Source organism: Protopterus annectens, chromosome 9.part0, assembly GCF_019279795.1.
Source record: "Protopterus annectens isolate FY-2018-M chromosome 9.part0, PAN1.0, whole genome shotgun sequence".
Taxonomy (NCBI): Eukaryota; Metazoa; Chordata; order Ceratodontiformes; family Protopteridae; genus Protopterus; species Protopterus annectens.
Window position 1 is genome coordinate 1,458,380,972 of NC_056743.1, and position 14,098 is coordinate 1,458,395,069.

At 38.7% G+C, this 14,098-nt stretch overlaps 1 protein-coding gene across 1 annotated transcript in view; it reads left to right on the top strand.

Moving 5' to 3' along the window:
• The window catches only part of LOC122810699 (adhesion G protein-coupled receptor E2-like), a 343,450-nt gene that overhangs the window by 97,566 nt on the left and 231,786 nt on the right, over nt 1-14,098 (top strand). Inside the window, exon 5 of the mRNA XM_044082264.1 lies at nt 183-351. Coding sequence (XP_043938199.1) covers nt 183-351 — 169 coding nt within the window. The remainder of the gene's footprint in view (nt 1-182; nt 352-14,098) is intronic.

Here is a 14,098-nt window from a genome sequence, read left to right on the forward strand (position 1 = left end):
CATTGTTAAATTTATAAGAGATCTCCCATCCAAATTACAGACTATTCATTCTGTAAAATGTATAGTTCAGAACTATTGTCGGATTTTATATACAGGGAAATAGTAAAGGGATTTTGATGACTCTAGAAATGCTAATAATTTATCTTCATAAGAATTCACTGGTCTAATTGTTTTATTGGCAGGGCACTTCTCTTTAAGGCTGTTTCTCAGTTCCTTGTTCTGGGATGCACATGGATATTCGGCATCTTCCAATTTCAAAAGGGGACCCTTGCGATGGCATACATTTTCACAATATTGAACAGTTTCCATGGAGTTTTTATGTTTCTGCTCTACTGTCTGTCAAACAAACTGGTAGGACTATGTTTGAATTTACTTGTGCATTATTTCATGTAATTATGGTTTTATTTCTGCAATTAGATGCAACTGAATTTGTTCACAGCAATTAGTTTCTATTAAATGCTGAGATTGTAATTCATTGTAAACTGGAAAAGGATGGCCATGCTGTATATCACATTAGGTTCGGCCAATATATCAGATGAAATGCAAAATTCTGTTGACATAAACGTTGATAACTATCAGAAATATCACATGCTACATACTGCTTTAGGTTCAATAACTATAACAGATGAAATTTGAAATTTTGTTGGTATAAAATATGATAGCCATCAGGAATAACATATATGATGCATACAATATTAGACTCAGTCACTACATCAGATGAAATGTGAGATTCTGTTGAAATAAAATATGATAACCATCAGAAATAACCATGAAATCATACAAATGTAGTATTAGAGTACATAAAAATAAATTAAATGCAGATATTACAAAGAAGGAAGGGAAGAGGACATACATAGGATGAAGGAGAGGAAAGTGAGAGGTTGGTATGGTTTCTGACTAACATTCTACAAGTGGAGTAGAGAGGACGTGTGGCAGGTGTTGAGTGAGGAGTACGTGAGGCTGCAAGACTTAAGGACGATTTTGAAGTGCAAGAGTAATGCTGATCATAAAAGGGGAGGGGGGTCAGAGAGAGAGATGGAATTACAAGACTATTTCATTGATCACCACAGATGTTAAAATATTTTCCAAAGTACTTGTTGGCTAGGTTGGATGAGAGCCTCTTTCTAATAATACAAGAAGGGCAAATTGGTTTTGTGTGAAAAAAAAAAACTTAGAACCAAAATGAACTGGTGGAGTTTAATGGTAAAAAAAGAGGAAAAGAAGAGGGGTGGACAGGAATACTAGAGTTATTTGATTGAGAGAAGGCATTTTACATGGTGAGATGAACTTATTATGGGATATACCATAGAAAAGAAGAATGGGATATAAATTTAGCAGGTGGGTGAAGGTGATTTATGATACACCAGAAATGGAAATAATGAGCAATGGCGGAATATCTGAAATGGTAGCAGCAGGTAGAAAGTTGGTTATTTCTCCTTCTGTGTATACACACACACACACACACACACACACACATATATATATATATATATATATATATATATATATATATATATATATATATGGACACACACACACACACACACATATATATATATATATATATATATATATATATATATATATGGGGATATTAATTATTTTGGATTAAACATTTTATAAAATAAATGTATTATAGTTGCTGCTTTTTTTCCTGATGTCAGATATAAAGTATATAAAATGACAATGACTTCCATTATTTATGTTTTGGTAATGATGTTTGCTGGACTCATGTTATAGCTATGACTGGACATGTATCACTATAGAGATGACACCACACTGGTTGCATCACTTCATTATAGGATGGCATATATTTTTGTTAATTTCACATTTGGAAGCCGCCATTTTGTGTTCCTTTCATTGTGAACTATTTATATCGGTTAAATGTTTTTTTTTTTTACAATGTTTCCACTCCTTGCTAGGTAAAGGCTATTGTAATTTTTAATCTGGGGACATAGAAGATGTTTCTGATGCTTTACTACCAAAGATGTAAGAAGATGGACTTTTCAGTGGATGCCATGTACTTTCCTGCAAGACAGATGCCAGAAGGATGTAACAATAGATCTGAAAAAGTGGACAAGCATGTAAAGGACTGGAAACAAGCTGTGTCATTGTTTTAATAATGTGAAGAGATGGCATAGATGGTAACCAGAAGGATCAATAGAAGTAGCTATTGGCTCTAGACAGACCATAGGGCTATAGAACATGGTCCTTCAGCACTGTGCTGTTGATTTTATATTACACTCATGGAATCCTCACTCTCATTTGCAATCAGTCCGCAAGAGGTTTGCATTCTATGTTGAATCTGTAATCTGTAATCACTATACTTCAAATATTGTTTGTTCTTGCCAAGTTTATAAACTGTTTGTAGGTTTTTTGTTTGCTAATTATTTGTTTTGGAGCTTTAATTCTGGCGCCACCCAATGTGTTTTTCTTGTATTCTGCTTTTAATTGCATATTAAAACTTGAAAAGAGACCACAGCTGTGTCTTTTGTGAGTCAGACAGAATTTTTCCCACCCTCTTGTCCTGTTACTGTTGTGTTCTTAAGCAACACTGTATTTCTAGTTGGCTGTCCCTTATTTTAAGTTTACCATATATCTCCTTCCCTCTCTCCTTTAATGGCTGGTGTAAGAACAAAACTATAATTTTGTGAACTCACCCCCTTCAACTAAGTTTATTGGCCATCCCACTGTATTCAATAGTACTAGAATACAAAAGTGCCCACCCCCTTTCAATCTATCTTGCTCTTTGAAAAATAGTGTCTCTCCACTTAGTCAGCTAAAGCTTAAGTTACCCACTTTCATACCTAACTGCTTAGTGTACACTGCAGTGTTTAGGATAAACCATTTTTTCCTCTTGCCTTTGAACATCTATTGCAAGACCACCAGTTATTGCAGAGACCACATTCTGTCTCTCAGTGGTCATCTTGTGATTATTGCTTCTATTTTCTCCTGGTGAGAGAAGGTGTACAGGGACATTATTTCCTGGAGACTGGTGATCACCAGAAAGCCTAATAACTGCTTTATAGGTGACATATTGTGCTTATATTCTGGTCCTGGTGAGAGATGGAGCAGAGTGCATTGATTCCTGACTGTTTCAGGTTGGAGAGTAAGTGTCTGTGCTTAACATTCCTGATTGGTCTGATTGCTATTCAAGGCATCTACCAGGAAATGGCTACAAGCCTACGGACCCTTGCATCATCTGGGACAAGACTGTGGATAACGAAACAGGCCGTGGCCTACTTCTTATCTTGGGATTGGTGTTAGCATTTTGCTTCTGGTGAGAGAAGAAGCAAAGGTGCATTGTATCCCAACAGAGTGAAGCTGTGGTGAGGCCAGCATTAGCAGTAGCTAGGCAGTAGCCATTCATGTGACTACCCTTTTTTCATCATCCTTGACAAGCTAATTCTTTGTTTCAGTAAGTACTACTTGATTTGTTTCTAACTTCAGAATATCCGCCTTTTAAATTTTCAGGGTCTATGTATTAGTTTCCCCTCAAGTGTTTGGCTGTGGTCTGTACAGACTCACTCTTTAAGTGACATTTTTCCTATAAAAGCACAATTGAAATGTATCCAATACCTAGTTGCACACAGGACAACTAGTTTGCAGTGACAAGCACTGTCCCCATAATTGGAAACCGGATACTCTTGACAGTGATTGATATTCTCACTTCAACTGCCCAATCAATAAAAAAGGGTCTGTTGCCATGGATATGAACTTTTCTACTGTCTCCATTACCGGCTTGGTGGATATGGGCATCCTGAGGCAATGTAGAAATTGGCTCATGTTTACTGACAACCAGTTAATTCTCAAACAAATTAATATGGTATGTGAGAGATGTATTTACACAATGTCACTGGAGGCAAAGCTCTCACATAAAAGTACTCCTAATGTCAATACGGTTGTCAGTAGTACAGACGCTGCACTCATCATGCGCAATTCAGAACAGATATATTGACCCACATATGCTGAGGCACTTAATTGTAACTTTTCTAAATCACAAAGGCCTCCTAGATAACAAATACCCTCAGTAGCCCCAAATGCACTCTTTCAACACAACAATCTCATCAACACATAGGGCTACATCTCATGGAGCCTCTACCTCTAAGCCCATAAGGCAAGCCACCAAACAATCCAACATGCTAGTTATTAGAGACTCCCTAGTGAGGCACACTGATGTCCCTCTCACCAGGTTGCATACGGAGAAAGTCACAGTCAGTTGCTTATCGGAGCTAGGACCCACCACATTATGCAGACACTCAGGTCATTGGACCACAGTTACCAATATGACTCAGTCATAGTCCATGTAGGAGTAATTGCCCTGAGATGTATCTCTCTAGACTATATGAAGAGAGACATCATGGAGCTCTTGGAATATGTCTCAGGCTGGTATGAGGCTGGCAGTGAGCAGCATTTTACATTTTCCAAGGATGATGCCACAATATGAACAAAAGGTGACTGACTTTAATAATTGGCTTAGTTTCTGATGTCATTCTAAGAGAGTGCAATATTTGTCGGCATGGATGCAGATGGTCAACAGACAATGCTGCTTTGCCAGGGGTGGTCTGCACCTCTCCCCTCTAGGCTTTTGAATATTAGCTAAAACATTGTCTTCCCCTATAGTGCCTTTTTTAGGCAATGTCATACTGAAAGTACTTCTGACATAGCAAATCAAAACCAAGAAAATCTAAAGGTATCACTGCTCAATACTAGGAGCCTAAACAAAAAAACTCTACTCCCTAGAAGCTCATTTTACCCTAGAGAATGCTGACATCTGTGTGGTCACTGAGACATGGTTTAAAGCCTTGGAGAGCACACCAACAGTGCTAGGTTATAATGCCCTCCACACATTTAGACCAGCTACTTCATCGGCAGGGGCTAAAGGTGAAGATGTCTTTATTTACATCAAAGAGAAATATACGTCAAGGCTGGTCAAACAAGACAATGTACTTGAGCTGCTCCATGTTCAAAACATAATAGGCAAAATCCAATACCACTTCCTTGCAAGCTATAGGTCCCCCTCTCTGGCCCAGGAAACCCATACCACTTATTTAAACTTATTTAAAACACTAACCATCCAACCCAGTACCATATTCATGGTGACTTTAATTACCTCACTATTAACCGGGAATCCTATATGACACCAAACTTACTTGCACAGAGATTCCTGAATTTTGTAAACACAAACTCCCTGGATCAGATAGTCAATATACCAACCATGGGTGCAGTCACACTGGATCTGGTCCTCACTAAATGGGAGAGTGCTGCACACCCCCTACTACAATGCCTTCCCTGGCAGGGTCAGAACACAAAATAGTCTCCTTTGAAGTAAAAATAAAACCTGGTCCCCCAGCTAAACCTGGAATATTCAGGAACTATTCTAAGGCTAACCTCCTGGTATTACGTGAGACCCTGGGACAATTTCAAGCCCCCATAAACCCTGAGAACATTACTGCCTATACAGAACTGTTCACAGAAACCCTGTACAAGCATGTTAATAGCTGCATAGAGGCAGTTGTACCCACCAGGAAAAAGTACAGAACTAACTCAAAAAACAAGCCACACTGTTGGAATCACAAAATCAATAGGCTGTATAACAGAAAGAAGAAAATCATGACAAAATTAAGAGGTGCAGTACCCAGCAGAATAAATGCACTCTCATCAAACTAAACAGACAAATCAGAAGACAAATAAAGTTTACCAAATCCAAATTTGGGGTAAGTTTGGCCTCCCAGCCCAAGGACAACCACAAAGTAGTCTTTAGCTATTTCTGCAACTTCAAAGGCAAAACACAATTGTGTGCAGAGCTGATTGTAACTGGAGCCACTTATACTGATACAAATAGATTTGTCTCTGCCCTAAAAAGCTGCAATTGGGAACCTCTCAAGCACCTGCCTCTAGAAGAAGCTGTTCTCTCCTTTAACTCCACCCTCCTAAACATGCTGAAATATCATGCCCCCCCCGCCGGAACCATTATAGTGAAATCAAAATATGTACTCTGGCTAAGCAAAGAATCCAGATCCCTACTCAGAACCAGAGATAAGGTCTGTGAACAATATCTTAAAACCAAATCCCATATAACTAAACAAACCTTCCTAGAACTCTGAAATAATGCAAAAAAAGAAAAAATATAGTAAAATTAGACAAAAACAACTACTTGCATAAGTGTATAGACTTAGCTGTACCAGAAAAAAATCAAAGCCAGAGCCCCAAGTAAAAACAAGCCACCATGGTGGACATCCAGTATCAACAAACCTTACAATAAATTAAAAAGTTGCTGTCCAAGAAAACAAAGGTGAGACCCCAACAATGGAAATCACCCTCCTCAGCCTCAACACTCAAATAAGACAACTTGTCAAATCCCTAAGGGCTTGTTTGAGAAAAAACTTAGCAAGCACAGCCAAGGATAACCATACAGTCTTTTACAGCTATGTACCTAGCCTAAAAGGTTGGGCTCAAGCATATGCAAAGCTAGTGACCAATGGTATCACACACACACTGACTCCACAGAGATAGCAACCTGCTAGCAGATAGGTTTGTTGAAAGTTTCTCTCCCTTATCCTCTCCAAACCTATCTTAAACCTTTCCCCAAACTCCCACTCACCCTACATATCTGAAAAACAGGTCATCAAAGCCTTGCCCAAAGCAAAAAAACACAGCCTCTCAGGCTAAATATGAACTAGCATCACCATTACATTCCCTTTTCAATAATAGTATAACCACAGGCTTTGTTTCTGTGGAATGGAGAACAGCAACAGTTATTCTCCTCTACAAAGGTAGCCTAGCAACAGACCCTAGGAATTACAGACCCATAAGCCTGACCACCCTCAGCCGTAAGGCCATGGAACATATCATTATGGACCTCATAAATAAAGACATGTGACCTCCAAACCCTGGACTCTAGCCAATTCAGCTTCATCAAGGACAGATCCTGCCTGTTAAATCTGGTGGATTCTTTTGAAAATGTGACCAGGGCCATTGACAAGGGCAAATCTGTGCACAACAGCATACCTCGACTTGGCAAAGATTTTTGACACAATCTGGCATTACTAATAAACTTAGAAAATTGAATGTAAACCCCTTTGTTGTAAGGTGGGTTGACAGCTGACTCACAAACCAGACACACGCTATCAAAGTGGGTGACTCCACATCAACCAGCAGGCTTCTTACCAGCGGGGTGCCCCAGGGGTCAGTGCTTGGCCCTCTACTGTTTGGTATATACTTCACAGAAGTTAAGGTCAAAACGAAAGGGTTGTGGCTGCCCAAGTTTGCAGAAAACTGCAAATTGGGTGCAATTATTGAATACCCATATGATGTCAGCATACTCCAAGAGGGCCTTACATAGACCAACAGCTGGTGTCTTAGTCACTGTCTCAATCTGAATGCAAAGAAATGCATCATCATTCCCTTTGGCACAATGTCCCTCCACACTATCAAATCAACAACAATACCCTAAGTACCCATGATGTGGTAAGGGACCTGGAATCACAAGTTGATTGCTACCTTAACTGCGACCATCATGTGTCAGTTGTACTAAGGAAGGCTTCCTATGTAGCACACTTGATTAGTAAAGGCATCGCCTCAAGAGCAAAAGAGGTTATAACCCCTCTAAACTTGCACTAATCCAGCCCATAATTGAGTGTAATGCCTCATTTAGCATGTAGCGTATAGTACATTTGCAACAACTGGAGTGACCTCAGAGTTTTCTAAGAAAGAAGATCAAGGGACTGTAGCACATGCCATACACAGACCAACTAAAGTCCCTGTCACTATACTCTGTATCGTATAGACTTTTTAGGAGAGACTTATGCCTAGCTTACATAGCAATCTCAGACCCAAACCTAATGAGCTTGCTGCACATTGATAAATCAAATGGGCTATGGCTACCCATTCTAGGGACCTAAATATGGCCTGTGACTTGAATAAGACATGCTAGAGGGACAGATTTATCTTCTAGCGACTGCTTTGTCTTTGGAATAGGCTATCTATTCATGTGAAACAGAGCACATCTATGACACTCTTCAAGAGGAACCTGGACAAGTGGATGGGTCACCGTAAATTGTTACCTGGAATAGCATCCACAACCCTCCTCAGCATGGGCAACAATTACTAAACGCAGTCTTGGGTATTAACTAACATTTCTATGGTATTACATTGGGATGAAACGGCTAGGCTTGAAATGACCTCCGCGTCAATACATTAGTAATCTCCTATGATACAAACTCAGAATTGCCAAGACATAGTAAGGTCTTACTGACTCTAATTATGGTTGCTGCTAAAAAGCAGTTACTAGAAAACGGAAATCAAAGTCTCAACCAACTTTTCTAGAAGTAGTGAAGATAGTAACAGAGTTAAAACTGGAACTTGGATCGTTAGAAAATGGTAGGAGCAAATTATATCAAAAAAATGGGAACTGTGGGATCAACACATGCAAAAAAAGAACAAGATTTAAAAGAAGGCAGGATTTAAATGAGCTATGTAATGGCTGACCAACAATGACCGGATATGTTAAAGGTGATGTATAATGTTTGCAGCTACAGTTGTGTCACACGTTTTGGAATGTATAATGTTTGCAAGTGAGATTATTGTCATTTATATAAATGTAATTTGGCCTATGTCATACATGATAATTTAATAAAGATGTTTTTTGTTAAAAAAAACAGGACTTTTTATACTTAATGTTAATCTAACAATGCTATCTTGCTATGAGCATACTCCACATTTACACAAGCTTTAGCTTTTCCCTATGCAATAAGTTAGGTGCAAAAATCCATTATCACCTATTCCTAAACCAAACTAGACAATATACAGCTAAAAATCCATCTGACAATCTCATCTTGTGGACAAAATTCACTGCACTACTGTCTACCTGACCTATTACTGAACTGTTGTTTGGCTAACAGTCTAATCATTGGAATACTATTGCAGGATTTGACATGAATAACACCTGCTGTTATATGCATTAAACTCCATCAAAATGAGCTGTTTTCCTTTCTTTATGTCATTTCTGGATATCTGTTGCAGCAGTGAACCACTAGTTACTTATTTTTGTGGTGTAAGCAATCTTTGCTTTTTTTCCTTTCATTTCTGTTATTTGTTAGGCATATTGCATTTCTCATTTGGCTTCAACTGAAAAATGGATTTCCACTCAGAGGCACATTCCAGAAACATACATCCATGCATACAGACACACACACACACACACACACACACACACACACACACACACACACACACACACGCACGCACGCACACACACACACACACACACACACACACACACACACACACATACACACACATAAAATTGTGCCCTCCTTCATTGAGAACACTCATAATAATATAAAACACATTGTTAGCCAGAAAGGCCTAATGGACACATAGGCCCTTTTCATTGATGACCTGGAATCATTGTCTGGTTAACTGACTTGCTGAAGCACAACAGGTACATGATGGGTGACCCAGTACCACAGGAAGTACAGCTCATAGCCTTAACCCTCTATCAGACATGTTACCATCTACCAGACACCCAAGAAATCATGAAGTTCTACTTTAGTATCCTGTCAGTCTCTTACCACTGTCTTATTGTTGCATGCCTTATTTATTTGCCATATTGGTTTGTCATACCTATGACATGCTTGATTCCTAGTCCTGTAGACCACATCTGCTTTATTATGTCTGTTTTCAGGTTCTGTCAAGTCTCTTGTTTAATCAGCAAATAAGTATTCAGACTAAAACAATTAAAACTCTGGGAGACCAACAAGCATACTTTCAAAACTGCAAAGCAGAAAAAGTTTTATTTTGTTCCTCTTCTGACATGGGAACATGCACCACTTCTCTGAACTACAGATAGATAGATAGATGGATAGATAGATAGATAGATAGATAGATAGATAGATAGATAGATAGATAGATAGATAGATAGATAGATAAACAACCCCAGCATTACACAACCTCAGGCAGGGGGGAGAAAGTAAGGAAAACATAGCAATCACCTTCTTAAGGATCAAGACTGTGACCATTTCAAACTGAATCAAACTCTGCTACTGAAGCTAAGCCCCCCTGAGATAAGTGACTTTTGCTCGATTTTACTTCATGCTCGATTTTACTTCATATTCTGTACATTAATACTGGTTGTGTGTGTGTGTGTGTGTGTGTGTGTGTGTGTGTGTGTGTGTGTGTGTGTGTGTGTGTGTGTGTGTGTGTGTGTGTGTGTGTGTGTGTGTGTGTGTGTGTGTGTATGCTTTCTACTGAATTAATATATGCGTGTTTCTATTGACTGATATATCCTACTGACCAATTTTATGCAATTTTACATTGTTATAAGCATTGTAAAGATGTTGGTGTCTTCACCTACATCTGTACCCATATCTCCTCCTTCTCACAAACCTTGTTAATTCAGTGTTACTGATGGAACTTGCAAGTGCCCACAGCTGCCCCTAGCTGAGTTATGAATCAAACTGTACAATTGGATTACTATCTAGTTCTCCAAGCAGCCTGTATCTGTTCTATGCTGCTTATAAATTCCCATTGTTTGCACAGAGTGATGCAGGCTACAACTGCTCCGTTAACATAATCTTCAATCATTCTTACTCCTTATTGGTAGTCAAGCATGTGTTTTCCTTTTTAAATGATCTCATTTAGCTACATATTATTATTCTGTTAGTCACTATATCCCTCCATAAGATAACCTAGTTAGTTACATCCCTCCATTAACTAGTTCAAATAGCTAAATATCATTTATTCTGTGTATTTCTTAACTAAACTACACTCCTCCAAAAAATGGAAGCCAATCTGGTGGTCCCCTACCATTAACAAACTCTACAACAGAAGGAGGAAACTGATGCGGAATAAGGTGAAGTCCCAAGACTGGAAAAACTCCCTTATCAGCCTCAACAAAAAGACTGAGATCCCTCATTAAATACTCTAAAGCTAGCTATGAAAACAGAATTGCAGCAAACAGTAAAGACAACAACAAGGCCTTCTATAATTACAAAAAGAATCTCCACAGCAATACACAGATTTGCTCTGAGCTAGTGCACAATAGTACCTCCTATAGCGAGCCAACAGATATTACCAATCTACTGGCCAACAGATTCAGTGCCAACTTTAACCCCCCCCAAAGGACCAATCACCATACCAGGAGATTGCCAGGCACTCAGTATTACTGCTGCACAGGTTAAAACAGCACTGTCCAAGGCCAAGAATACAGCTTCTACGGGACCTGACAATATCTCTGGCTGTGTTCTAAATTAACTACAGAGTGAACTGGCACCTCATATGTGTGCTCTGTTCAGTCACAGCCTCACTTCAGGCCTTGTCCCTACCGAATGGCACACTGCTCCAGTCATCCCTCTCCACAAAGGAGGAGTAACTACATACCCTGGGAACTATCGCCCCATTAGCCTGATGAATCTGATTTGCAGAGCTATGGAACGCATCATCATGGACCTAATAAACAAGGATATAGGGAATCTCCTAACTCTGGATCCCACACAGTTTGGTTTTATGAAGAGTAGATCATGCCTGCTCAAACTTGTTTGACTTCCTTGAGTCAGTCACCAGAGCTGTGGATGAAGGCAAGGAGGTTTATACAGCCTATCTTGATCTGGCCAAGGCCTTTGATACCATTCCCCAGTTCTTCTATGTGGAACATCTCATTACTAAGGGTTTTGCATTCAGGAAGAAAGAGTTCATTGTCTCCCTCTATTTTTCCCTCATTAGGCCAATCATTGAGTACAATGCCCCCTTTGGCATGTACCTCACTAAACACCTGTAACAACTGGAGAGGCCGCAAAAGTACCTCACAAAGAGGATCATAGGCCTTAAACATTTGTCGTATATGGACAGACTAAAAAAACTCCAACTCTTCTTTGTCTCATATCGCCTACTTAGAGGTGACCTCTGCTTGACTTACAAAGCCATGTCTGACCCAGCTCTGTTAGAAATGCTACATGTAAAGAAATCCTTTCCCTCTGCACCACACTCTCCAGAGACCTCAACCTCATTACCACAATCTCAGACTCCCCAGACTTTGGAATATACTGCCCATACATGTCAAGCAGAGCACCTCTTTGGCCCTCTTCAAAAGGAACCTTGCTGATTGGATGGGAGATGGAAATTCACTCCGGGGATCATGTCATTCACCCTGCTAGACAGGGGTCCAGGGAAGTAAATATTGTGGGAAGAAATAGCCAGGGAATTGTTATGGCTATGCTTGTATAGGCCCTACGGCCGATAGCCTAGTACCAACCTATGAACCTATGAACAATCAACAGAACATGCTGGAGGGACAAGTTCATAACCCAGGGACTACCCATGCTATGGAATAGACTTCCCATACATGTCAAGCAGAGCACCTCACTGGCCATCTTCAAGATAAATCTTGATGAGTGGATAGGAAATAGATAATTCATCCCAGGGATCACTCCAGTGGCTTTACTTGACAGAGGCACTGGGAACTAAGGTTGAGTGGCACAATGCCTGGGTAATCTTATGCGCTAAGCTTATAAAGGCCCCAGGGCCATTAGCCTAGTACACACCTATGAACCTATACACGTATGACTCTATAAAACTTCCCAAAAAAATGAAAAAAAAAACACATTTCTACCCAAAGCCCTTACAAACTAGAAACCTACCTGAATCTTTGAACATAACCATACATCAACCGCCATCTTCAGTACCCACAAACCAATAACCCTTAAAGTGATAGCATACAATAACACCACACTACACCTACAGCACGTTTAGCAAACTATGATTCAACAATATGCAGTTTCACACAAATGTACTTTCCCTGTTCTGGTCTCAAGATACTGAAATCTGATATTTCAGTATTTCAAGATTCAGAAGTGGACCCTATACAACATATACAAAAAGACAGCTCTAGAGGTCTATGAGGTAGGAGGCTAGACAATAAATGTATGGAGTTGTTAGGATTTAAAGCTAGGACAGATCATTTAAATGTAATAGCATGCTATTTATTCCCTGATGTGTTCCTATAATCTTGTTTTTACCAGGAAAACCAAAAGGAAGTTTAAGTCTAGGTTAAATGAATGTTTTGTTGCAAAATTGACTGCTGCAATTCCTATTCAAGTTCAGTTAACTAAGAAGGGGTAAATCAGACACAAAATAAAATTTTATTTTAAATTTCAAGAAAGAAGCTATTGTTATTTTGAAATATCTTACTTTAGCTCCTAAAGGCCATAATTTGGATTTAATTGGAATACTGCATTATGTCTGATGTGTCTTAATATGCATTAATTTTGTTTTTACCTTTTTATTTATCTATGTGTTTTACTGTATTCTATTTTAGTACATATACTTGTATGCAGTGCATTGAAAATTGTTTTATTATTATGATCAGTTGTAACTTAATTGATCTTTGTTGCAGAGTACTGAAATAACTTTCCTAATCCTGCATTACTGGTAGTTTATTTGTTTACTGACCAGACCCACTATGTATTCTTTGTATATGCATTTTGTTTTCTTTATTTTGATTTAAATTAACCTTGCATTCTGATTTCTCTAGGTTGTGGTTACTACATAAATGATTTGTGGAACAGGGCTTTATTTTCTTTCAGTATGTTTTTATGAAGAGAGTATCTAAGTAGTAGTATTTGTTTGCTCTACATTATAATCAACTTTTAGTTATTTTTATATAGGCTGTTAATTTGCTTAATGGGATTTAGTTGTACAGTGAGATCTAAGTTAGAATGTTTTAATTCTAAAGTTTAGTTATATTGCTGCTTAGTTTAATCTATTGAGCCCATTTTGCTAGTAATTCTGATTTCTGATTAGCTAGTTGTTGTCAGAGTATTTATTTCATTTTTTTGTATTTTGTTTTACATTTCTTTTACTTTAATAGGTTCATAGGTTCATAGGTTGGTACTATGTTATCAGCCCTAGGGCCTATAGAAGCCTAGCCATAACAATTCCCTGGTTATTTCTTCCCACACTATTTACTTCCCTGGACCCCTGTTTAGCAGGGTGACTGACTGATGTCAATACATTTCAATTAATATGAGCATTGTTTTCTGCGAACTGTTATGTATGTGTTAATTTTATGATTGCATTGTGTGAAGTAAAATCTTTTTTT